Here is a 27,275-nt window from a genome sequence, read left to right on the forward strand (position 1 = left end):
TGTTCCAAGCATAATTATAGGGAGGTACAACATTAATATGAAGTTTTATTATATGTATAATTTTAAGAAAGAGTACAATTTTAAATTCAAATTTTGAAGATCTTCCAACTAAACTTGATAAAATAAATATTTATTACTATATATAATAGAAAAACAATGAATAAGGATAAATATGAAAAAAAATGTATTTATATAATGTAATAAAATATTACTAAAAATTAACCAAACCTACAGTGAATAAATTATATTATTAACTATTATATGAAAAATTATGTATTGTATCAATGTTTATGGGATTTGTTATTTTTCAAATTGTTATCCATCCTTGCGGTTCTCTCTACAAAAATTTCCAAATTTCATTCCAATGTAAATGGGCCGTGCTGTTGGGTTGACGAAAGCGTAAGGATGGCCCAATTATATAAGGCCCAACTCACCGACTAAGTTCGACGGAGAAGAATCTGGTTTGCCAGCTCCAAGCGTTTCTCTTCCTCTGTCTGTCAAATCTCTTCCGTTTTGCTATCGGAATTTCAATAATTCTCATCTCTTCTTCTTCTTCTTCTTCTATACAACACTTGCAATTTCAGTTTTCTTTGCACTATCTTCGAAACAAAGAACCATATTTGTCTCATCAAGATCTCCCTTGTTCTTCCTCTATCGAACCAACTCTCGATCAGATTGATAATTGTTCTTCAATTGCCATTTGCCCCACTCTCCAGGCCAGGCACAGGCACCTCACTGTTGTGAACAACAACTTCGAGTCAAATCATACTATAACCTTCGTTTCTAAGATGAGTTGGGTTTAGGATTCAGAATGATTACTGGGTTTCTTAATTCGGGGCTCCTCTGATTGTTCAGCCATGTGGTTTTCCTTTTGGAGATCCAGGGATCGATTCTCGTTAGAAGAACTCAGGTTTGGAACTGAATTTCAGATATTTTTGTTTGCTCTTACTATTTGTGGTATACTGGGGCACCATCAGTATGACTGTTAGCAACTCCGCATTGCAACAATTGCCCAATCGGAACATTTTCGTACAAATTGCTATTTCTTCAACCTTGCTGGGGTGAAAAGTGTGAAAAGTCTGTAATTTTGTTTCATTTTTGCTCTGTTGCCGCGGTACTTGCTTCAAGTTTCTAAGTGGCAAAAATTGGTTTCCATGTTGCATAATTTCGACGATCTTTATCTCTTATGATGTACTTGTGCATTCAAATTAAATCTAAGGAACTTGATTATATCTCGGCCTTTTGTTGTAAATTATTCTTATGCTTTATTCATGGAACGAATTGAGCTGTATATGACTCGGACTTTGCAGCTGCTTAGAGCGTTTGTTCTACTGTAAGACTGCAATGCCGATCATATGGATTAAATACGGAATATTTCTCTTTTCTTCGAAATTTCTTGGTGTATTCTTTGGACTCCCTTGCGTGAGTTTATCTTTTCTGCTAGTTTGAGAATTAAGATTCCAAGGAAAGTTAAGTTCTTTACTCTTGGTAAGTTCTACATGGAAGAGCTAACAATATAAAATGGATTGTGAAGAAAATGCCCGTGTTATTTTGTTCGTTTTATTGCATTCTCTGTTGAAAGAATACAATAGAAAGGCCCAAGACAATGTCTTCCTTACAACTTACAAGTCCATCCAAGGCACTAAAGCAACCATGAAGAACCTGCCAAGATAATGAGGGATTTTAGGACGGAGTTGAGGTGAGGAAAGGATAGCATTTGGTGTGTTAGGAAGGCATTGGACTTGGGTGTTTAGGTATTAGAAATGTGGGGGGTTGAGAAATAAGATCTCATGTCATCTTTGGTCTAGGTTTGGATATGATGAAAGTGCTAAGGAGGTGTCAACCTAGTTGAGATGTTCGGGTGCACTCGCTAATCCATAGGGCTTAGGTCTTGTCTCTTCATTGTAAATTTATCTTTGTATTGTCTATTCATTTTCTTAATGGCTTGTTTCCTTATCTATTTCTCAATAAGAAATAAGACCTTGTTGGCGAAATGGCTCTAGTGATTCTATCATGAAGCCAGCACCTTATGGCAAAAGGTTATTGGTAGTTAGTAAGTATGGGCCTCGCCTTGGGAATGGACTGATGGTCAGTCCTAGGCACCTCCTAGAATTCATGAAAAGATATCTTGTTTGAATTTCATTTGTTTTCATAGTTTGTTCATTTGGTGGTGGGAGATGGGAGATATACTTATTTTTTTGGAAGATAAGTTGTTGAGTGATAGACCCCTTTGATATCTGTTTCCCCATTGATTTTAGTTTTCCTCTCTTAGGCATTATTCTGTTGCGTCTATCCTTTCTCTGCTGACTCCCTTTTTGGGTTTCCATCGTCCATTAACCAATACTCATCTTTGGCGTACTTCTTCGAATCTTCAATGAAAGGCTTTTCTTGTAGCTTTTTCTTCCATTACTTGTCTTGTCCTTCTGGGAGAGCGAAGAAGTACAGTATGGATATATGACATGGAGATGGTGCACCCTGTTTTAAAAATCTAGGACATAGACACGACAAAGACATGTTTATTAAAATATACATTTTAAAATTTTTATATCATTTTTATACTAGAAGAAAATTCAAGGTAAATGGTTTAATTCAGATGCTTGAAAAATTAGTTTGATGAATTGCACACCCAAAATTCATTATTATTGTAGTCTTTTTAGTTTGTGTAACGAGTGTCTTGTGCATGTCTAACACATTTTTTGCACTAATAAGTGTCCTATACTCGTCTAACAAATGTTAGAGTGTTCTAAATGTTCTACACGTATTGGACATGCATCTTAAATCACCAATCTGCTTAGAATCTTAAGCTTGTGGGTGAAGGTAAATTTAATTATATATCACTATCACTAACACGCCTCCTCACATGTGGGCTCAAAATATAACAAAGGCCCAACAAGTGGAAATGAACATTAATTGGAGAGGAAACAACAATGCAGAGGTTTGAGAACAAGACCTCCTTTGATACCATCTTAAACCACCAATCTACCCCAATGCTTAAGCTTGTGGGGAAGGTAAATTTAATTATATATCACTAACAATGCACAAGCTAGCCAAATTAAACTGCCTGTGCTTCTTAGCTGGCAAGTAATTATGTTTTTTCTTCTGAGTAGAGGGTGAAAATTTTCAAAACGGTTAAGTTCGTTTATGTGGTAGATATTGGTCGGAATGTTTATGTCTTATATAGGCTATCAGCCAGAGAGTCTTTTTTGGTTGGGCTGCATTGTTGTATTCTTTGCAGGAGGCAACTGAGAACCTCAACCCTAATTTTTTGGGTTCTGAGTTTGTCCAGTAGTTTGGTATGGTCTCCTTAAGGATTTTGGCTTTATATATATATGTCTTCTATATTTTTATTGGCCTTGCTTAAGGATTTTGACTTTAGCTTCACCTGTCCTCAGGGCTAGAGGGAAATAATTGAGGAGTTCCTTCTCCATCCACCCTTCAAAGAACAAAAGAAAGGGGCTATTCTTTGGCAACAGGGGTGTGTGCTTTATAGTGGGGTTTGTAGTGCGAGAGAAATAATAGAATCTTCAAGAGGAAAGTAGGTTGTTTGGGACTTTGTTAAATTCTCAGTTTTTCTTTGGGCCTCAAGGAACGAGATTATTCTTTGATACTGCTATGGAAATGAAATAGATAGAGGGGATAGAGTGTTGTGATGCTGACCTGGGTATAGTTTGAGATTTTCACAATTAAGTTTTCCACTCATGAACTTAAACGAAAGTTCCTAGATTGAATAAATGAAATTCAAACATGAATTAGAGTTTTCTCAATGTAAGGCAAATGTATCCAAGATCTTAGTTACAAGCTTCTAAGAAGTCTAAAATACAATTCCAGACTACCAACTTTACCTTTTGGACTTCCCAGATTGCCAACTTATACAGTTAGAAAGATGGAAAAAATGAAAAGAAAAAAGAAACTTGAGGTTCTGGTGAACTTTCAGATATATCGTAATGTTTAGATTCATAATTTTTACTTCAGTAGGGACAAAATATTCCAAAGCTCCTATTTATACATGTCCGAATCATTTAAAATTCTTCACATGTACGGTAAAACATAACGATGATAATTCCTTTCACATGGAATGATGTTAAAAATATTTTACGTTAAACATTGCTTATTTAGGACGCGATAGACTTGCATCCTTATTTCTTGATTCTGTGTCTTAATTTTGTTAAATTTACTGGGATACAGGTATTTAACAGATCAGCTGCAAAAGATTCACATAGTCAATGAGGTTAACAAGGTGAAAGATGCTTCATGATTTTTTCCTTCCAGTGCTATTGTGTTAAATTACAATTTTCATGGATATGTAATGGAACTAATTAATTATAACCTTGGATGAAGGATTTTGTTATTGAGGCGCTGCGATCAATATCGGAGTTGATAACTTACGGTGACCAGCATGATGCTTCCTTCTTCGAGTGAGGCTTCTTCTTCTTCCTTCTCTTTTTTCCTTGGTAAATTTATGATGTTCCAGAAGTTTTGTGTACTTCTGGCTGTGTTTAGGTTTTTCATGGAGAAGCAAATCATGGGAGAATTTGTACGTATTTTGAAGATTAGCAGGACTGCAACTGTTTCACTTCAGTTGTTGCAGACAATGAGCATTATTATTCAGAACCTTAAAAGTGAACATGCTATATGTAATTTCCTGAATATAACTTCATAAGTGAATTCAATCTTGCTACTGCTGTATATTGAATTGACCATTTTGGGTCTGTTGCAGATTACCTATTCAGTACTGAACATATGAACAAGCTAATAACATATGCATTTGATTTCCGGAATGATGAGTTGTTGTCTTACTATATATCTTTCTTAAGGTTTGTTTTGCTTTTACTTTCAACAAAGTAATTTCTTTTCATACATTTTTTGCGGTATTATCTGCTATGATATTTCTATCATCTGACAACTATGAATATGTTCTCATGGTCTTTATAAGAGCAATTAGTGGAAAGCTGAACAAGAACACAATCTCTCTTCTTGTGAAAACTCAAAATGTAAGTCCTACTTGTTATAAATTTATGTGTTCAATCTTTTCTTAAAAGTATTATTCTTTTCACTTTCAATATATATCTGATGATCCAAATCTTAGGAAAAAAATGGTTTGCAAATTGCAATTGCATATGATCTCAGGGAGATGTTAAAAGTGCTGTAAATCTAGTTATGGATGTATTTGTACATTGACCAATGTGCATGGGTCCTCAGAAGGAGTATATCAATGGATATTCTAGGAACAATCGTGACAATGCTGAAAAATTGGATTAATAAAACTTCATCAAACAACTACCAAACTCCTGGGGAATAATCTTGGAAAAGATTGATCTATATCTATAGGCTAAGATGAAAAATTGGATTAATAAAACTTTATCAAACAACTACCAAACTCCTGGGGAATAATCTTGGAAAAGATTGATCTATATCTATAGGCTAAGAAGGTGGTTATATGGATATTATTAAGGACATAAATATATATTGATGAGAATCTAGATTTCATTAGAAAAGAGAATGTATTGCGAACTGCAAAGTAACAAACATGATGTCCGGTTATTGAGCGAACATGTAAGCTTGTAAGTACAATAGTGTTTAGACTTTAAAGACCAAAGGGACACAATGCAAGGCTGTAATTATGTAATCATTTGGACTCAAATCCTATAATTATTAGGGATATTGGATGTTCCGGGGTGTATGCGGTTATTTGGGACATTTGGGGTGAGAGGAACGATAGGGTGTTCATGTTCTGGGGGAGAGAGAGGGATCTTAGTGAGATTTGGTCATTGATTAGATTTCATGTGACTTTTCGGGCTGCGATTTCAAAGAACTTTTGTATTACTTAGTTGGTCCCTCTTTTTGTAAGTAGGGTGGCTTGGTGGGCTGTTCTTTTTATATGCCCTTGTATTCTTTCAATTTTTAGGGATATCATTGATTAACTAGCAAGGTTGTTGTAGTTGAATGATTACAATTAACGAGTTACAAACATCTTCCTCCTCCTTTCCTAAACAAATGCCCTCAGCAGTTTGGAAATCCAGAGTCCAAGGGATTTCAGTGATTGAATATGGATTTTGCTTTATGGGAGTTTAAATATGGCAGAAACTCTCCAAAAAGAACCTTCCTGGAACAGTTTTGTATCCCCAGGCTCTCTAAGTGTGTTTCGTGTTCTTCCAATAATGTAAGTCAGCAGCATATATTTTTCCAATCTTCATATGCATTGGATATTTGGTATTCCTTATTTCATACCTTCAAATATCAATGGGTTTTCTGGAGAAGTTTGAGCAGTAATGTGTTTCAGTTTCTATATGTTCCAGTTTTATCTTCTCAAGCTCTTCTATTATTGGTTAATGCTAGATATAATATACTTAAATCTACCTTCACCACTAACTTAAGCTTTTGGGCCAATGAGTGATTTAAGATGGTATCAGAACATGGGGTCTAGGGAGGTCTTGTGTTCAAGCCCATGCGATGTTATTTCCTCCCCCATTTAATATGATTTTGACTTGTTTGGTTCAAACCCATAAGTTAGGGAGTGTTTTTTTTTAAACGGAGACAAGCTTCTTTAGTGATAGAATCTCAAAGTACAAGATAATTATACAATGAGGATAATGGAGAAGCCTAGAGAGAGAGAAATAGATAGATAGGATCAGGAGATGCACCTAGACATCTCAATTAGGTTGACACCCTATAGTGCCATCATTATATTCCAAAGAAAAAGCATATAAAGACCAGATACAGCAGTACAAAACCAGCCAAACTAGACAATGTTTAAACCGAAGAAAAGCAAGACAAGAAAAGAAACAAAACAGAGAAGACTACTCTTCAAAAAAGCCATAGCTTCCATAAGTGAGGCAGTGTTAGGTATGTATAACTAAATCTACCTTCATCACCAGTTTAAGCTTTTGAGTCAGTCGGTCTAATGCTGTCAAACATATCTTGCAGAAATATGGTTCAAGCGAAACCAACAGACATATGAACATTATTCTCCTAATGGCATTTGATTATTTGGGATGCGTTTGCTAATCCCTCTCAGTCTCAGGACATCCTGTATTTTACATATTTATTTTTCACCACTTCATTCAGGAGAGTTTGTATCATTAACATTTTTGTTCCCTTCCTTCAATCAATGAAGAGTTTGCATCTTGTTAAAAGAAAAATAAAAAAATAGCAAAGAAAGTAAGAAGGAAAAAAAAGGAGTTAGCCATATTGGGAATTAAGCAGAACCTTCCAGTTTTTCTTTCTTATCCCTACATTTTCTACTATTTCCCCTTCCATTCATGGTTCTTATCACTCAGGCCCTTAGTTTGATGGTATCCCTTCTTTTTGTACTTTTTGGTTGGTCCTAAGGAATAGGTTTATTGTTTACATTTAGAAAAAAGATCTGTCTTCATTAATGAACGTAAAAGCGATACATCAATAAATCTGTACCATTTGCTCTAATTCAATAAAGAAAAAATTATCTGAGCATGTAGAATTGTAAGGAGATTGGACTTCCTCCTCAATGCATTTCTGTCTTCAGTACAATTTATTTATGTTTTACACAAAAGCCGAACTACTTGAATAATGATACTAAACGAGTACGTATTTGTTTTCTGAGGGTTGATATTACTGACTTTGGGTCACTTAATGGAAGGAATTATTCTGGAGTGAAGTATAGAGTAATGTTCCCATTGTATGCGAAGCATTAAGCAGATTTCATACTTCTCTTTTCTTAATCTTGTAGGAATAGTAGTATTATAACTTAAAGGAAAGATCTTTAGCAGCTAGCAGGACTACTAACTTGTATCTTGGATTTATGCAGCTGCACATGCATGATACGATTAAGTAACACATTTATTTGACAATATCATTTACAATTATAAAGAGAGGATTTCCCTAATTTCTACCAGTTTTTTAGTTTTATTGTATATTAAGCAGAGATTATTTGGAGTATGTGATTCTTTTTCACAAATTGTTGGTAAATGTGTATTTCTGATTTTGTTCTTACAACACAAACTTTCCATGTAGGATAAAGTAGTATCTTTTCCAATGTATGTAGAGGCTATACAATTTGCTTTTCATGAAGAAAATATGATCCGCACAGCAGTTCGTGCTTTGACACTTAATGTATACCATGGTTAGTTTGTCATTTGTGCTGTTTTCTTATATATCTCTCTGATTAAGAATATCATGGCAACGTCATAGGCTTATAATTTGCTAATTTCGATTTCAGTTGGAGATGATTATGTCAATAGATTCATCACCAGCCCTCCTCATGCAGAATATTTCTCAAATTTAGTGACCTTTTTCAGAAAGCAGTGCATTGACTTGAATGAGTTGGTCAATGAGACAATGAGGTAATAAGCTAGAATGTCACATTTTTTTTTAAAAAAATTATTATCATCATGTTGCATAGAAGATTACTATTCTTTAAACGTCTGTTTGGTTTCTTTTACAGAAGCACCGAGCCTTCAACCTCTACAATTCTTGCTGCTGTAGATGAAATTGAAGACAACCTATACTATATTAGTGATGTTATTTCTGCTGGGATTCCTGACGTGGGAAGGTTAATAACTGACAACATTTTGCGGCACTTGATCTTTCCTTTGCTTCTTCCATCTTTGAGGATAGAGGTTGTTAATGTATGACATTTTCTTACCATCTCCTTATCCTTAATGAATTTCTTTCTAAATCATGCTAATATCAGCATTATGAACTCTTATGTGTGTGTATAATATATATTCTTCTCAAGAAACACCGGTTTCTGGAAATCATTAAAGAAAACATAAGAACAAAAAGAGCATATAAAGAAACCAGCCCAAGAAAGAGTCACAAAGACTGCTATACAGGAAAGGGCTCCAATAAAAAAGAATAAGAGATTGTGGTTCGTTGCAACCTGCCAACTTTTGCACAAAAATGCTCATTGCCATGTCTCTTCACTCCTGTAACAACACACTCTCTACCTCTGTACCTTTGCTCCATGTTCCTGCCAACTGCCACCGTTTGTATTTCCCGTTTTGCCCCTCTTAGAATATGTCTTTACCGCTTGGGTCTAACATATACTAGCTCTCTACATCCCTAAATATCCTGTTATTTTGCTCAATTCAGATGCTCCAAAGGACAGGAAAATAGGTGGCCTTTCCAGGAACTACCCCTTATCTCAAAACGGCAGAAACTTAAGGATGTAATGAGTGAAGGAAGCATGGTTGCTACTGCAAGCAAGAGAAATGCCAAATTGCTTCAATGCACGATCCCACTACAAAGATGCAATTATCTGCATCTCCAAAGGATATGATCAAGATCCTTGGTCAGGTGCATACAGATGATGCACCAATGCGGTCATTTCAAAAAAGACAAGTGCCTATGAATAGCGTTGTAACACCCGAGATTAGAAAGGAGACATGAACGATCCGATATCACATCTGAATGAGAAAGATCTTGAGGACATGAAAGTAATGTTAAGAAAGACTTAAAAGAATTAAAAGTTAATACCTACGCCAACAAGGTATACCTTCCTTTTCGGTGGCTCGATTATAGGAACTCCAAAGTTAAGCGTGCTTAGCTTGGAGCAATTCTATGTTGGGTGACTTCCAGAGAATTTTCCTAGAATGCATGTGAGTGAGAACAAAGCATGCTGAAAGGACTCGTGTTGGTTTGTGGGGAGAAATTTAACCCTAATAAGCCTTTAAGAATAATAAGGATGATGCTGCCAGGTCCCAGGGGATGCAGGGGAATGTCGGAGAGCTGAATTCCAAATCCTGGTCCGAATCCTAGAACTGGGGCATTACAAGCGTCCATTACTGTAATCTTCCCAAGTAAAATCTGCCACACAAAAAATGAACCTTTGAAATTTCACCTTCCAAGGGTTCACTCAAGAAAAGGAGTGTAGACTTACAAGAAACCTCTCCATCACACTGGTATAAACAAAGACCCCCCCGAAGTAGGAGGGATGCTTTTTTTTTTTTGCATATAATCGATAGTGTTTATCTTGCTCATGATCACCCCCTAAAGAAAGATATTTTCTTGTTAAAGTTATTTTTTCAAACGACTCAACAAAACTGTTGTGAAGGGTGTGATTCTTGTAGCGAAGAAGTGACAAAGAAACTTGTAAGAAAAGGATCCTGTTTAACAGGTTGTTCAGGAACTTGACTTCAGCATCATAGCAGGCTTTGTGAAGAAGATATAACTGAAGATTCAGTTGTGGGTTACTTGAAAACTTTTTTCTAGGCTTCTTTCAAGTTTGACTTCCTGAATTCTACGTTTTCAGATAAAATTTAACTATGAAGTAGTGAAGTTTTGATATTGAAGAAGTTTTCCTCTTTAGTCAAGGCATGTGATCTAAAATTTAAGGAGATTCCTCTGGATGGGGTTGTCAGGAAGCTTAATGCTGTGTTTGGAACCTCAGAGATTTAGAATGATTACAATTCATGAAAGATTTTAAATGAATTTTGTTGTTTGTTACCATAGGAAAGAGAATGATTTTAAAATCCGAAATGATTTCAAATCACGTTTTTAGTTAAAAACTCTCCTAGCCCTCTTTTTTTCTGGATGGGGCTGTGCTCGTCATTTTGGAACCTCAGGGTTTAGAATGATTAAAGATCTGTTTGGAACCACAGGAAGCTTAATGCTCTGTTTGGAACCTCAGGATTTAGAATGATTACAATTCATTTTTTTTGGATAAGAAACATATAAGAGAATCGGGAAGTAGGAATTTGTGTTGAAACTGGTTTTGGACAATATGGTAAAACAACAATTAGGCGTTTGAGCTTTTGGATGCCTAGAACAGAAATGCTTGGAACTCGGTCGCTTGATGAATTAATCACGTGGATGAAGGTTGTCTGAAAGATTGCTGACTAGAGAGAATGGTTACAATTCATAATAAAATTTAAATGAATCCTGTTGTTTGTTACTACAGGAAAGATAATGATTTTAAAATCCGAAATAATTTCAAATCGTGTTTTTACTTTAAAACTTCTCTAGCCAAAATGCTCGGATTTTGAAGGAATTAATAAGATTTAAAAGTAAATTACATAAATGACCTCGTCATTATCTAATTTTCGATTAATAGATCCATAGAGCTTATATTAGTAAATTCTTAACTTTCTTTTCCTTTTCAATTACCATCCAAACATGAAATTTTGAATACATTCATTTCAAAATTTTCTTGTTCCAAACAAAATAATTAGTTTAAAATTATTTCTCGGATTTCAAATCATAAGATTTTAAATCATTTATTCAACTTTCTTAAATCCAAATGGAGGATAATTTTTTTTATTATTTTTAATTATTCCGATGTAAATGTCCTAGCATACAGGAAGATGGGGGTGATTAAAAAAACAAGTTCTGTGGATTGACTCTTATTTTTCATGGGTGATTTTGGAGATGACTTCTTTTGTCAAGGTCACCATGTCTAGCTTGATTTTGTCCTGCTAGTTTTGTTTGTGAGGGTTCTCCTTAGAATGGATAGCATGGTGGTTGTTTTGATATTTTAGCTTTTACCACGGCTTGAGTTGTTTGCAATTCTTCCTTTGTTGTTTAACTTTGTTGACCACACAACTTTTTAATCTTGAGGCCTTTAATTCCAAACCTTGAATTGGCTTGGTTCTATAATCTATCGATGTGTATTGGTTTGTCTCATGAAGAGTTCGGGTTTGATTGTTGATCTTAAGGCTTCATCCGTATACTCTATCAAATCTTTTTTAGCTTTTTGTTGTAATCTTGTTATGTTATTTATTGCTTTCTTTATTCACTTCCTTTTAGAGTTTGTATTCTTTGAGCATTAGTCTCTTTTCATTTGTTTTATTTTTAGTTTTTCTTTTGATAAGAAAGAGAGAACTTGATGTAGGTATGACACACACACACATATCTCAAAATTCTTAGTGGTTAGGCCTTTTAGGTACCTTCTTTGGCTTGCTGCCCTCATAAATGGATTGTTTGTTTATATATTGCAACAGTTCTATGTTCAATCACGTATTAATTATGAGTAGACAGATCTTTTCTGCTGCATAGCATTTTTTTTTATTTGACCAATTGTAGCTTGAACATCCAGGGATTTCAAATTGGAGCTGCCACTTCTCTGTATTTACTTTGTTGCATTTTGCGCATAGTTAAAATAAAAGATCTCGCAAACACCATCTCTGCTGCCTTTTTCTGTCCATTGGACGCTTTCTCCCCACAGCCTGAAGAAAGAGTTAATGGAAATATGACTCGGTTAAATTGTGAAAGTAGAAGCCAGTCATCAGGAAGTGATGGCATAGTAAGGCAGCCGCTGGATGCTGAATCTTTAAGACAAGAAGTATCGGATCCATCTACTCCTAAAACTGAGTTAGAAGATGCGACTGTGAAGAATGGTTTTCCAGGCTCCCGATTGGAATTGAGGTAACGTTCTATGTCAATTAGGGCTTGCTTAAGTTCTGTCATTTTAGTTATATTCAAAATCTATTTCAATTTTTAACAGGAAAAGAGGTTTCGACGACTGTACTTGTACTTATTCCTTTAAATGATTAGTTAAGAGAAAATCATCTTATGGCATTGGCTTCATGAACTTTGCAACATATGATATTTGAGATGTTTGATATTTGCTTTAAACCTTTCCCTTTATTTGGGGGCAGGTTTACTCTGTAATATATAGACTCATCTTAAATGAATATTGGTCCAAATAATACTTAATTGTGTCAGTCGTGTGTTCCTAACTATCTCATCATGTATGCTTTGGTAGGGGAGCTTTGCTGTCTCATATTACAACTGGGGACGATATACAAGTCTTAGGTGCTTTAAGTGTTCTGGCTACACTTTTGCAAACTAAAGGTCAGATCAGTGGATCTATTCAACTTCCTTCAGTCCATTTTTCTCTTCTTATCACGCCTCCCAACTTTTCTGTAGAACTGGATGAGTCAATGCTGGATGCGCTTGGAATTCTTCCACAAAGAAAACAACATAAAAAGTTGTTATTGGTACTTTTCGATGAGACCCTATATTGCAATTTTTGGCCTCTGTTTCAATAGATAGCATGTGTTGGTGCTTTCTTGTCAGGCTCAATTTTGTTTTCTTGACTTATATCAACGAGCATAATTGACAATATGGTAAAAGAAAATGTATTTCTGCTCATTTCCACATTTAAATTGATAACGGAATACTTCAGATTTACATAGCAATTTATTGGTTTTTGAGTGCTACATCTTATCACAGTGAACTTGATTATTGACATTGTTCGAAATTTAATTTTTTTTTGAATAAGAATAAGCCTCTTTATTAAGATAATGATATGGGACTAGTGCTCAAATTATAATGGAAACAACCAGCATAAAGCTATGGATCAGGAGGTACACCCGGACATCTCAACTAGGTTGACACTCTCTAGCACCATCATCACTTCCCAAAAGAAACTTACAAATAACTTAATAAAGACTTTAAATTTAATTGGAAATCATTTGCTTCTTGGGATTGCAAGTGTTGATATTTGAAGATTATATCAGTTCATAATCCAATGCTGTTGATTAAAGCATTTTGGTCAACTTCATCGAAGTAAACTTTAAGGCAGTCTATGGGGATAAAATCCCCAATGAAAAAAATGGTCCTCCCAAAAGTAAGTCTCTCCCCTCCCCCATCACACAATGAGCAAAGCCAATAAAAGCTCTTTCGAAATATCCTTCCACAAATTCTGATAGGTACCTTTAGAATCCTTAGCCAACCACTCAAAAGGATGGGTCCACATTTGCTAACAATAATCTTATGCTTAAGGGAATTGAGCTCAAAATAGAAGCTCCATAACCATTTGGCCAATAAGGTTTTGTTGTGTAACCTAAGATTCCAGATCTCCAGACCCCATTATCAATAGGGTTCTCAATGATCTCCCACCTAAAGAAATGAAAAACCTCGTCTTTCCCTTCATCGACCTCTTCCCAAAGAAAATCACCCATCAATCTCTCCATGCTCTTACAAACCTTCACGGATCTCTTAAAAGGGACAAAATAATTGGGACACCACCCAAAACGGATCTTATCAAAGTAAGTCTTCCCACCTTGGAAAAAAAAGGTTTTTTTCCAAGAAGCTAACTTCCTTACGTTATCCACCATTGGGTCCCAGAGGGCAACCACCTTAGGATTGCTTCCATGGGGAGACCAAGATAGGAAAAAGGAAGCCCCCTAACCTCGCAACAGACCATCTCCAACCATCTTTTAAGCTTCTATTCATTACGATTAATATCCATAACACTACAATTCCCTCTTTTAATCCTTAAACCAGAAACTTCTTCAAAAACTTCAAGAATATGATTCAGAGTAAGAATTGAGTTCTCATTACTAGTGCAAAAGAACAATGTGTCATCAGCGAATTGAAGATGAGCAAGAGCAACCTTGCCCTCCTCTTTCTCGAAGGGAACAAAAAAATTGCCTTCAACACATTCGTAACAGTTCTGCTCATAACATCCACGACAAGAAGGAACAGGAAGGGGGACGGGGTCTCCTTGCCTAAGGCTTCTTGTAGCGACCACACTACCTGTCAGACTATCATTTATGAGGAAATAGTAGCTCATGCTCCTCCTACAACTCCACATCCACATTCTCCATTTATAAACAAAGCCCTTCGTCTCCAACACCTTGTCCAGAAAATCCCAATCCACATGGTTACAAGTTCTTTCGAAGTCAATCTTAAATAACAACACCCCCTCTTCCAAATCTGAAATACATCTAAACTGATTGTAAATACACAATCGAGGCTGAATGAATGAAATGGATTAAACTAGCACCATCCAGAATAAGGGCATAGGAAGAAAACATGATTAAGATATTTTCCATTGTTCAAACATAAAGGTCAAACCGATGACAAAGGAGTCTACTTGGGGAACTACTATTGCAAGATCTCTGAAGTATTAAGGTTTCCATTTAGCATAATCCATATTAGGACATTCATCTTCCTGGAACTCTTTGATTTCCAAAAGGCTGCATACAAAAATTTCTCCATAGGTGGTAAATGCTTGTATGAATGAAGTTTCAAAATTTTGGATCTGTAAAATTTGTACTGGGTTTTATTCCTTTTTGACACATTTGTAACTGTTCTTACCTGATGCAGCTACTGTCACATTTGATCATGTTTTCAGACTAGTATTTGCTATCTGTTAAGAATTTAAGATTATGTTTTTCTTTTCCTTTGCACTTGTGTTTTGACAAACCCATTTAGGACATATCTCAAACTGTAAATTATATTTAACAGGAAGCCTTAGTTGGTGAAGATTCTGGCGAAGAGCAACTCTTTTCTTCAGATAGTACCTCAGTGAAGGGGGGCATTGATATTGAACTTGATGGTTACCTGCAGAAGCTTAAGGTGCTCCTGTCTTTCCATGCTTCCATTAATCTTCTCCTAGCTAATCCACGTCCTAAAGAAGAATGCTAATATTAAGAAAGGAATTCATCTTTCCTTGGCTTCATATTGTTGACATATGTTACATAATAGAATTCTGTTACCGAAAGGCTTTCAAAGGTCTACTCAGATAATATCTTAGTTGCTTTTCTGAAGTTAAACTCTGGTTATATATCATGATATCTTACATTGAGGACAAAAAGATATAATCTTACCCCAGTATATTACCACCATTTGATGCCTCTTTTTAATGTTATGCTGCTTCATTTGATTGCTTGCTTACTGATTGCTGACTTGCTCTCTAACTATCAGGATTATGGGATTTCATATTTTCTTAAAGCAGGTGCAAGCCCTCGTGCCCATAGGTTTGAGGTACTTCTCTTTATCTAATGGATATTGATTTCATCTGGATCAGAAACCTTGCTCGACATATTTTTGTGTTAGTATTAAACAGGTCTGCTTACAAAAGTTTCACATATAAGCTGAACCAATAACCAATCGAAAACAACAGACTTTTGAGTCTACAATTGATGATAAATGATTTCGTTGGTACATGAATGAAGATGGTTATGGCTACTTCTGAAACGTTATCATCTTATTCAAGTAATATAGAGAAATCATTCTTGTACTATGAACGTGAATCGCTTAATCCACCTTTATTGGCCATGTTTTAGGTACTAGATGCATTGGTCAGTCTCTTTTGTCGTTCAAATATATCTGCAGAGATTTTGTGGGATGGTGGGTGGCTTCTGCGGCAGTTGTTACCTTATAGTGAGGCAGAGTTCAACAGTCATCATCTAAAATTGCTGAAAGTAAGTAAGCACATTGTATTTCTGTAATTGATTCCTTGAAGAAAATGCATCATGATTATTACTTGTAAGTTGTCTGTAAAAGAAAAGGTTTAGCCTTATTTTTTCTGATCTTTTCTTCTTTGATATTTAATAGGATTCATATAAGTACTGGGCTACTGAGCTCTTACAGGAGGCTAGAGGGATTTGGTCTGATTTCCTCATAATACTTCTTTCCGATGAGTGGAAAAAGTGCAAAAGAGGTATTTAATGTAATCTAATGAATAATAAGCTAAAGAGCATAAATATGAATACAAATGTAGATATAAACAACACAAACTTGGTGACATTACTTTTTGGGTTAAAAAACACATTGGGTCCTTGAAATGAAAATAATAATTTAGTTTTTGAACTTTAATTTGTAAAGATTGAGGTTCACATACTTACAAAGTTGTAACAATTTAGTAAATGAGCTTCATTAAGTATCAATTTAGTCCCTATGTGAAAAATATTAATGGAATTTCTTGCACACATAGATCAATACGGTTTTAAAGAATATATAATTTTTATCATATAAATGTATGCGTTTGTATGCTAAAAGATGAGTTCAATTTATCTCATTCTCTAAATAATTACTTTTGTCCTATATTATTATGTGTTTGCTTAGTGTTCTCAACAAATTGACAGAATCCAAATATATTGATAGATAAAAGGTAACGAAACTACAAGATAAACCAGTTAATTTAGTGTTGAGTACTACATTGGAAAAATCAATGGGACTTACCCTCCTTATAAGATAGATGGGCTACCTCTCATGTGTCAATTGGTTTTGAGATGAAACTCCATGCTATCAAATATTTAGGTATTTGGACCCTTCCAATCTTTAGATCACTCTCAAACTCTATTTCACACGCCAAAGTATTGCCTTTCATATTTTTTAAAAAATATTGCCTTCTTCATTTTCCTCTACCTCTATTTATAACCAACAAGTATAACAAACTACCTAGCCAATTACTAATATACTTATTCCCTTAATACCCTAATAACACCCTAATACCATTCCTATTGAGATGTTCAATACATGTCTAACAAATGTTGAATTAGATTTATATTGGTTTTATACAACTAGTTTTCAACACATTTGTTGTATTTTCAAGTGTCAGATGTTAGTCTAACAAGTGTCGGGGTGTCCAAGTCTTCAACATCGGTTGTGTCGTACTTGGACACTCTAGCCAAACTAAAGAATTGATGCGTCTTAAATGATAAGTGTATTAAGAGTTTTCTGGGTGTCAAACCACTAAATCTTTTTGCAGCAATTGAAGCCCCATCACCAAGGAAAGAACCGAAGTCCATGCTCTTGCACTCTGCAAAGGCTTCTGTCGTTGGTAAGAATGATAAATAGCTATAAGATTCATAGTTGTGATTGATTTTCTTCCCTCTCATAATTTAGTTCTTGTTATTGTGTCAGAAGGGTGGTTAATTAATTAATTTAATGTATGGTGAGATTGTGATGCTACTGCCCTAAGAATTTAATGCAACTTCTTATCCATACAGATGCTGTTCCACCTGAATCATCATTCGCTGCTGGTCAAAAAATGTCTGAGTTGGTAAAGGTAGATCTTGCCCCCCTTCCCTCTCGCAGCAAAATAGGAAAGTGTATCATTAGTGTTAACGAACTACATGAAGGAAAAAGACCGGTGAAATCACCTACCTTTAATAGCTTCAGTTGATACATCTGAATTATTTTTAAATCAATAAAAATATGTTACCTTCTTAAAATGTATTTTCCCTATGAACTGAGTGATTTGAGTTAAGAGAGCGAAAAGATGTGGGATATGATCACAGGCTTTTATTTTTTATTTTTCTCTTCTTTTTTCCGCTTCAATTTACTATTTGTATGAAGCTTCTTTTAACAGTATCTTCCCCTCCTTCCATTAAAGGTATTTGTTCTTCTACACCAACTTCAGTCATTTTCCCTTGGCAAGGCTCTGTCAGAACAACCCTGTATCGACCCTCCGTCAGAAATTTCCGATTGCTCTCGTGCAAAGGTTGCTGGACTAGATGCTTCAGGACCTAAGCCGGGTGCTGAGTTGAGACTTGGTAAGTTTTAAACTTTGAATTGTTTACTTTAGGTTCGAACGTTATAGTTTCTGTTTACTTCAATCACATATGCTGTTGTGAGTTTGTGAATAACCATCCTTAGTTGTTTCTATGTAGATGGTGCTGTGCCTTGTAGAATTGCCTTTGAGAGGGGCAAAGAACGCCACTTTTACTTCCTTGGAACTGCTATTGGAACTTGCGGATGGATAATTCTTGCTGAAGAGCAGCCATCAAAACTGAATTGTGGAATTATTCGAGTTGCTGCACCACTTGCTGGATCTAATGTAAGAGTTCTTTTACATGAAACTATTTGACAACAAATAGTAATCTAAATATGCTTTGTGTATATGGTCAAAATTGAAACATACAATAGTCGTCAGAGATAAATATGGAAAGAACTTTCAGTTTCAAAAAACTGATTCCTGGCCGATCTTGGATGAATTTGAATTCTCAAGTAATAACACATTTTTTGTTCTTACCAGCCTAGAATTGATGAAAAACATTCAAGATGGCTGCACTTGAGGATTCGTCCATCAACTTTACCTTTTTTAGATCCTACCAAACATGGTACCCCATTAAAGTTAAAGGCAAAGCCTTTTGTGGATGGGAGATGGATCCTAGCATTCCAGGACGACGACACTTGCAAATCCGCATTTTCTATGGTTCTAGAGGAGATTAATCTGCAAAGCAAGGAGGTCGAGAGAAGACTTAAACCACTGGTCGGTCTCGAAAGAGCTGTAGATTCTTCAGATGCATTTTTATGTTCTACCAAGTCATTAACTTCCAATACAGCTCCTAATCTAATGTGAGTATCATGTATTAATTCTTATCTAAGTTCTTTTTCCCCCAATAATAGATTTGCTTGATTACGGGTGATGTATTATTTATGTAACCACCCATCTGTATATGTTCATCCCTTACCCTCAGAAATGCGAAGCAAAGAAAGAGTAGTTTTAGCATCTGAGAGTTTGTATCATTCTTTGTATAGTATTTCTTCACATTTGTTGATTTATCAACAAGTTTTACCCCTTCATTCTTTTGTTGATCTAACCCTCGGCTTGTGCTCTCTTCTTCAATATGTAAGAAATAAACATTAGTGTTTAATTGATTGAATCTTAAGCCTTCTATACACATTAAGTGAACTCTTACAATTTTTTTTTTTCTTTTACCATTTTCTTTAAATACAAGTGATGACATGGTTCTTCTAACTATTCTATGTGGATAATTTTCAGATCTTTTAGGTATATATTAATTATTAAGTGAAGATGTTTGATCTTTGTTTAGGATCTCCTAATCGTAAGTGTTGAGTCATCACTGTATTTCCTGCAAAAGGTTACAGGTTTAAAGAAACATGTAAAAAAAAGTAGTTGATCATAGATACAAGCAAAGTTGATTCTATGCTAGGAAATTACAAAAAAAAAAAAAAAAAAAAAAAAAGATCTTTTAAGCAATTCAATGGGAGTTTTTATCAAAGCAATTACTGTGATTCGACTAAGCCCTTTGTAACTATTTAGTGTCTTTGTTGGTCAAGAATTTAAATCTGAAGTTAAAGTGATAGTAATTTCTCAAAAAATACTTTTGTTTAGGCCATTTGTAAGATTGTTATTAATGGAACATGTCTTTTTTCCCCCTCCTCTCTAGAAACAGCCAAACACAATAATTTCTTGTGAGAATTGCTTTGTCTAAGATAAAAATTGCTTTTGAATCTATCCTAACTATAACAAAGACCTACTTTATTGTGAAAAAAGATGATCTAGAATCAAGTATCTCAACTTTAACTTCTTTTATGTTTTCATCGAGGTGCTCCTTGACCCCAATTACAAAATGGGTTTAGCTCACTCTCTTTTAGGTGTGTGTTAAGATAATAAGAGATTACTGCTATTTTTTAACTCTTGTTTTCATACAGTATCATCATTCACTACTCAACGGTTTAAAAAATAATTAACCTTTCCTTCTTTAGTTGTTTCCAATGACTCCATTCCTCTGCCACCAACTCCAGCAACGACTATCGTTTACTACTTTTGTCATCTCATTCCAACAAGAATCATTGTTTCTGCCACCACCTTTGACAATCAATTTCAGCAACCATTTTTGATGATCACTTAGATAGCTAATATTGTCGAAGTTCACATTTAAAGATCAACTACAGCAACCTTCAACGCCCAACTCCAATAACTACATTTCTGATGATCAACTTCGTCGATGATCACCTTTAGTAACCAGCTTGGTCGATTATGAAAAGAGGAAACTTAGTGATGAAAGTATTTTTAATTATATATTTAAATTATTAGTTCATAGTATTTAATAGTCTTCTTTTATAGTAATTTTACCTAATAAGAACACTTTGAATCAACAAACAAATTAAATCCATGCATATATAAAAATACCTAATTTAAAGAAAAGACAGTCAAACATAAATTATTTAAAAAAAATGTTATTTGAAAAAAGTGTTATCTGACACACAACATAACAACACAATTGTACAGAAATCTTAAGAAATGAAAAATAAACGACGATCATTAATTAAAGTGATAGAATAAAACACAAGGTATACCACAATTTGGTGCAATATAACCTACGTTTGCAGGGATAATGTGTCCGAGAAAAATATATTTTTTACTATTAAATAATCAAGTATATTTACAACATTGTACTTATATGTAAACACAAAGCTCCAAGTGCCGTACAAACAACCCTTTAAGCCTCTATATCTACGCCTTAGTCAAATAATTAAAATGAACCTAACTCCTAAACAAAGGTGACAATTATGTAAGCATGATTTCTACTCTACTTTTGTATTCTCATATACAAACATCACTAATAGATCAGTAGACACCAAAAAGAAATCTAGAGCTAATCATGCTCTCACTTACCCAATAGTTCACATCTTATATGTTAAAGGTCTAATTTTTCACTTGAACAGCTACTCAAACTTCAGTACCTAAAAGTTGAATCAGCCATGAAATGAATACCCCAAAAAAGGACTACTCAATGCCTATCTACAATGAAGTATATTATATAAATAAATATGACTATAACAAAATCATTGGGATAATTAATGATTCTAGCTTCTAGATTAACAAAAATTCACTCTCCATCCTTAGGCAAAAAGGAAAAGCATTCCCTAATCTCATTTATATATATATATATATATATGTATACTTTCCATTAAACTTAAACTTGTTATAAGTGAAAACTGATTTAGAACATTTAGTATGGTCATGTTTGAAAATCGTTCATGCTAATAAGTAGATTTCTTCAAATGGACAATAATTTTTAAAGAAATCCAAATTAGGATTCTTAATTGATTTATTTATATAGATTTAAAGGTCAAATTGATAAACTTACAATTGAGAGTTTAAATTGATCATACATGCATAAGAGGTTTAAATTGAAACAATTATTGAGTTAAAAGCTTATATTTGGGTAATCATGACTTGATCTATGTCCTAAAAAACAAACAACCAACAAATAATTAAAAGAAAACAAAAAGGCATAGAATGATTATGAAAGGATGATTATGAGATTCCTCTTTCATACACACGTTTGACTGCAATCAGTTTACATTCATTCATATCATAAAATTATATATATATATATATATATACATTTGTTAGGTCACAATTCTTATAAATGAAAAATAACAATAAAAACCAACAAGCAAAAAGTAAAAATAAATAAATAAAGGTTAAAGAAAAGGAAGAACAATGATGAATGTTTCATTGGGTTTCTCTTTATCACAATAAATAAGAGAATTAAAATTTCTCTCCACTCAAATTCAATAATAGCCCACCTTTTTATTTTTCAAATTTTTCATATATTTTTATTGGCAATTCCATTTTTTAAAAAAAGGGTTAATGATAAGAGACCAAATGATTGCATCCAACGGCGGATGTGGGGCCTTCACACTTTGTGTATTTTTATTATATCTTTTTTCTAAATTAATAATTAAACATTTGATTGAGATATGACATTAGCAATTTTCTCTTCATCAAAATCATTTCATGTCTTCAAGATTTGCTTTGGTCTATTATCATGGAGGAATCATGGCTGACTAACACTTACTTCCCTTTACATTCTTGCTATTCCCTATTTTACACTAAATCTCACCCACACACATATCAAATTTATATATATGTCTACCATGAGTATAAGATATTTGTTTGTAGCAAGTTATTTTATAACACTCGAGCATATAAAGTAGAAGAGTTAGTCAACCACATGACTACCTACTAGTATTATATGTGTGAATTGAGTTAAGTTGGATCGTTCTTGGTATAGTGGATAATTATTATCTTACTAAACAAATCTAAAAACTAATTAATAATAAAATAAAGCTAACTACAAAATTATTATAAATCAAAAGAGTCTATCTTATTTTTGTCATCATCTTAAAAACAACTCTAAGACAATCACAAATCATTAGTTTCAACATATGCTAGTATAGACTACAAAGTATCCTTAGAAAGATATATAACACATAGCTAATATAGATCACTTATTGAGTTAAGGGTTATTATATCATCAAAAAAAGAGTAGAAGTGTTTACATGTTAATTTTTATAGAAGGAAATGTTTATCTTAGTTTTACTCTCTCTCATATTCCTATTCCTCAAACAATTATATTATCAAGTGCTATCTGGTAATACATTCGAGCTATAAAAGACTTGGTTATGTTAAGATGTATTATATTATAGTAAAAGGGGAAGAAGAATGGTTAACACACGAAGAAAGGAAGAAAGTGGCAATAATCCTATTAAGAAAAGTGAGGAAATACAAGAGTTTAGGACATATTTTCCCTTTTGTTTTAACAAAGGATTTTACAAAAAGACCACTTTCAATCCATAGAAGAAAGTTGAATTTTTTTAGGGAGACAAGAACCCATATACCCATCTTCTTCCAAAATGTGTTTATGATCCAAACACAAGTTTATAATATCTATACCCCCTTCCCCTTTCCCACCATATCTACCATTTTCTAAGCTTGTTTGAAAAATTTCTTTCACCCATTTTTCAAACATTCTCTTGGAAAATGAACCAAATCCTTCTAAAATCCTCTCTATAACCCCCTCTTCCACTCTAAATCTACTATCCCATTTACATTTCTCCTTATATGCCTCTCTCATTTTCCCCACCAATTCCTCTCTTATTCCTGATTCTTGCTTTGCTTTTTTATTCATAACGAATCGATTCCTAATCGACTCCATGAACCCATTTGGAAGTGTTGTTTCCCCTGTTAGATCACTTGTTATTGGAGTACTTATTTCCCCATTTTCTTCTTCTTCTTCTTCTTCTTCTTCATCCTCTGCTTTGATGTTTAGATCCAATGTGTTGTTCATGCTTGATTGTTTGTTGATTCTTTGGTTCTTTGGTTTGTTTTCGAATTCCCATTCGGCTTTTCGCTTGTGATCTGAATTGGGTTCTTCAATTTTTAGTATCATGTTGATCACTGACGAGGACGAGGACGAGGACGACGACTGCGGTGGCCACAAATCTCTGTTCTTCATTTTATCAGAAGAATTATCTTTTGTTAAAATGAATATAACTTTTTGAACGGTTTCTTCTTTCATGTCTTCAAACTTCCCATTGTGAAATGCATTTTCAAGAAGTTTCATCAACTGAGAATCTGCCATTTCCACGTCTTCAACAAGAACAACAAGCTCTTTATTCAATTTCAATGCCTTTTCCAGCATTTCGCATTTAGAAATCCCCATTTCTTCACTTTTAGCATTCAAATCCAACAAAAAATCCACAGATCCAAATAATAATTCTGCAATTACAATACCCATTTTTCTTTTTCCAATGAAATCATTCCCTTCCATCAAAACCCATTGAATCAATTTATCATCTTTCTTCATTGAAATCACTGCCTCTGCTATACAAGGAATTAATTCTGATCGCCATGGCACATTCTCTTCCAAAACCTTCAAAATCTCTCCCCTTTCACTCTTTCTTTCACTTTCCATTTCCATGGATTCTGCTGATGAATCACTAAACAGAGAATTACCCAAAGCTAGAGTGATTTTCACTTCTTTCCCGTCCATGTTTTTGAGAGAATTCAAACTCAATTCTCCACTCTGTTCTTGTTTTGTTTTTGCATTCCCAAAATCAAATTCAATTGTTGTGCAAGATTGTTGCCTTCTGAATCTAGGAACAAAATTTGAAGTTTGTAATGGCTTTGATGTTTGATGATGATGATGATCTGTGAAGGAAATATTTGACTTAGGCCACCATGGATATGATGAAGAATATGAGAAGCTTTTCCCTATTAGGCTTTGCACTGAGTTATCTCTGTGTAGAGTATTGCATAATTTGTTCCATTTTCGCTTCAATTCCACCAATTCCTCCTGAAAATGAAATTCAATTTAGGGTTTGTTTAGATTAACAAGAGAAAAAAATGTCCTTTAAGGAATTAGGACCAAATAAAGACTCTACTTGTTATAAAATAAATGAGTTACCCCTGATAATTAGTTTTTATATAATGAAAACTCATGTTATCAAATAGTTTCAAAGGCTATTTTAAACAAACTCTTAATTATTACTTCTAACAGAGCTAAACAAAAATATAATACCTTTGGAGGTGATTGAAGCCAAGAGGGAAGTTGTTTGGAGTGGAAAGATTTCAAGTGAAGGAGTTCATTTTGGAAATTAGAAGTGCATTCTTCACAACAAGTGAGGTTTTGATGTTCTTCTTTGCCAATAATGAATGGCTTTGTTTCCATAGATTGAGAGAAGAAGCTTAGCCTTGAATCATAAACACTGCCACCAACAACCATGAAAGTAAAAAAAGGTAAATTAATTAAGCAAAGGAAAGAGAAAGAGAAAGAGAAGGAGAAAGAGAAAGAGAGATGGATTTTTTTTAGTGTTTAATTTCTCTGAGTAAAACTCAGTAAAACAAAGCCATGCGTGGTTGAATGATGACCAAAAAAAGGAGGAAACACAAAGGACAATACCCCATCTGACTTTCCCAACAATCCCTTTTTTTTCTTCTTTATTTTCTTTTATGTTTCTGTCCTTATTCTCAGATTATGTCTTTGGCCTTACACCACAATACAAGTACAAACCACCCCTAAACCCTTCTCTCTCTTTCTCTCTTTCTCTCTCTCTCTACATTATAATTTTTTTTTAAAAATGATGATGATGGAGGTTCTCCATGCAAAATTCCAAACCATGTAGTACTTTTTGAGTAAATTTTGAAAGAAAAATAAAAACGCTAAATATATGGTATTTGAAAATGAAGTTGTTTAGTTTGAACAGACAAGTTTTCAAATTTGACATTCAAAACTATATCTAGTAACAGCCTCATTAAATAAGATTGTTTAACAAAGTTGGACAAAAATGTAGTACCTTTGGAAGAAAATACTTTGCTAATTATTTAAGGCGTGAAGACAAATTTAAGATGATATCATCTAATTACAGGTGTATTAAAGATAGTTATAAAAAGGGAGAAAATTTGATACCTTGAAGAATGGAGAGCTAAGGCAAGGCCTGAAGAGGGAAGAGGAAGAGCATGAAGATCCCATTGAGTTTCAAGAGAAGGCAATCTCATTTGACATCTCATATAAATTTGATAACTAGCTACACCCATAACCCAAATCTTAATCTTCTTCTTAATATTAAGATTATTACGATCATTATAATGAAACCCCTCCAACAATAATCTTTCAATTTCTCCAACTAAACCATCCACTCCAAAATTACTACAACTACCCCTCTCCACAATCCATTTCAAATCCCCAACATAAACCACTACTCCTCCTTCATTATTCTCAGTATGATCATAATTTTCCTCCAATTTCCTCCTCAAAAACTCACTCACATTACTATTATTATTATTGTTATATGGAACAAACTCCACAAACTTAACCCCTTTCATTTCCTCAGGAACTTCCCCCATTTTGAACTTCCTCATAACCTCCAACACAACCCCTTCACTAGAATCCCCAACCAAAACAACATTCTTTCTCTTCCTCATTCCCAAGAAAACCTCAAACACAAACTTACTTGCATTCTCAGAGCCAGAGCTAGATCCAGAACCAGGAAAGAAAAAAAGCGGGGTTGTAGTAGTTTGAGTAGTAGCGGTAGAAGTAGTAATAATATTACTACTATACTCTTCTATGTTGTTCTTAACTGCAGTACTAGAGAAACCAGCTTCTCTCATGACACGACTAACACTCGGGTCATCGAGAATCGAGATAACAAGATGTTGTAGCTCAACTTTGATAGTAAGAAGAGGGTGTTGTTGTTGTTGGTGTTGGTGGTCGAGCGAGCTACCACGTCGTTGATGAGCTTGAGCGCGTTTGAGAGCAGCGATGAGAGCATTGGAGAGGGAGGGGGAATGGAGGAGAGGAGGGGAGGAAGTGGGGAGACGGTTAAGAGCGACATTGAAGCAAAGTTCGAGAGCGCGAGATTGGAGAGGATGAGGAGGATGGGATTTAAGGCAAGCACGACGAAATAAGCTAAGAGTAGAGGGTTTAGAGGATAAGAGAGTGGAAGCTACATGGAGAGGGGTAACATGGGAATGGCCACGGCGGGCGGCTAATGAAAGGGAATGCTTCAAAACTGAAGCAGCCTCCGGGGTGAGGGTCTGCTGAGAAGAAACACAAGTTGTTACTGATCGCATCACTTGCCTTAAACCACCAACCCCCCAATAACCCTAATATTAAAAGACTGTATCTTTGGTTTGGTTATGAGGGTTATTGAAGAAGGGAAATGAAAAGGGGGTTTGGTTTTCTTTGTTGTTTGTTTGTTTGAGTGAATATGGGAAAGAGAGGAATAAGGAAGAAGAAGAAGAAGAATATGAGAGAGTGGTTTTTTGGGGTTTGGAAAATACTACACCAAATCACAGAGCCATCTTTATATATACTAACTTCATGCTTTGTCTTGGCTTGGCTCCAATTTTTTTTTCTTTTTTTTTTTGGGTTTTTATTTTTGTTTTGTTTTTATGGGATGGTTTGGCATTAAGTGGTGTAAAGAGTGGATTGGCTTGGGGAAATGAGAGTTTTATTTGTGCTATGTTATGGTGTGTTTTTAGGTTAAAATATTATTTTGGTGGCCTAATTTATAGAGTT

General features: G+C 34.5%; 2 protein-coding genes across 3 annotated transcripts; one reads left to right on the forward strand and one right to left on the reverse strand.

The window, feature by feature from the left end:
• The first annotated feature begins 451 nt into the window (after positions 1 to 451).
• LOC101223139 (protein TRANSPARENT TESTA 9) lies at positions 452 to 19,348 on the forward strand. 2 transcript variants are annotated; one of them, XM_004149458.3, is made up of 21 exons: positions 452 to 910; positions 4,186 to 4,237; positions 4,339 to 4,415; positions 4,501 to 4,634; positions 4,718 to 4,814; positions 4,934 to 4,991; positions 7,990 to 8,098; positions 8,195 to 8,318; positions 8,420 to 8,603; positions 12,011 to 12,339; positions 12,680 to 12,768; positions 12,844 to 12,914; positions 15,172 to 15,282; positions 15,631 to 15,690; positions 15,993 to 16,130; positions 16,264 to 16,369; positions 17,420 to 17,491; positions 17,661 to 17,719; positions 18,047 to 18,206; positions 18,324 to 18,490; positions 18,689 to 19,348. In XM_004149458.3, exons 1-21 carry the CDS (start codon positions 858 to 860, stop codon positions 19,013 to 19,015), a joined length of 2,577 nt encoding a protein of 858 aa, XP_004149506.1. In that variant the 5' UTR covers positions 452 to 857; the 3' UTR covers positions 19,016 to 19,348. The 2 variants fall into 2 exon arrangements, with proteins under 2 accessions (XP_004149506.1, XP_031736796.1); XM_031880936.1 differs by lacking the exon at positions 4,501 to 4,634.
• Positions 19,349 to 22,935: 3,587 nt separating this feature from the next.
• LOC101222907 (protein SMAX1-LIKE 4) lies at positions 22,936 to 27,054 on the reverse strand. The gene is made up of 3 exons (XM_004149457.3): positions 25,665 to 27,054; positions 24,777 to 24,963; positions 22,936 to 24,551 (listed from the first exon to the last, which is right to left on the reverse strand). The coding sequence occupies exons 1-3, from the start codon at positions 26,825 to 26,827 to the stop codon at positions 23,043 to 23,045; spliced, it is 2,859 nt and encodes a 952-aa protein (XP_004149505.3). The 5' UTR covers positions 26,828 to 27,054; the 3' UTR covers positions 22,936 to 23,042.
• Positions 27,055 to 27,275: the final 221 nt, after the last annotated feature.

Source organism: Cucumis sativus, chromosome 2 (assembly GCF_000004075.3).
Source record: "Cucumis sativus cultivar 9930 chromosome 2, Cucumber_9930_V3, whole genome shotgun sequence".
NCBI lineage: Eukaryota > Viridiplantae > Streptophyta > Magnoliopsida > Cucurbitales > Cucurbitaceae > Cucumis > Cucumis sativus.

Coding starts and splice junctions, on each gene's coding strand:
- LOC101223139 (XM_004149458.3), top strand. CDS start 858: ATGTGGTTTTCCTTTTGGAGATCCAGGGATCGATTCTCGTTAGAAGAA. Junction 12,915..15,171: donor AACATAAAAAGTTGTTATTG/GTACTTTTCGAT, acceptor TATATTTAACAG/GAAGCCTTAGTTGGTGAAGA. Junction 16,131..16,263: donor ATCATCTAAAATTGCTGAAA/GTAAGTAAGCAC, acceptor GATATTTAATAG/GATTCATATAAGTACTGGGC.
- LOC101222907 (XM_004149457.3), bottom strand. CDS start 26,827: ATGCGATCAGTAACAACTTGTGTTTCTTCTCAGCAGACCCTCACCCCG. Junction 24,964..25,664: donor TTAGCTCTCCATTCTTCAAG/GTATCAAATTTT, acceptor TGTTGGTGGCAG/TGTTTATGATTCAAGGCTAA. Junction 24,552..24,776: donor GGCTTCAATCACCTCCAAAG/GTATTATATTTT, acceptor TTTCATTTTCAG/GAGGAATTGGTGGAATTGAA.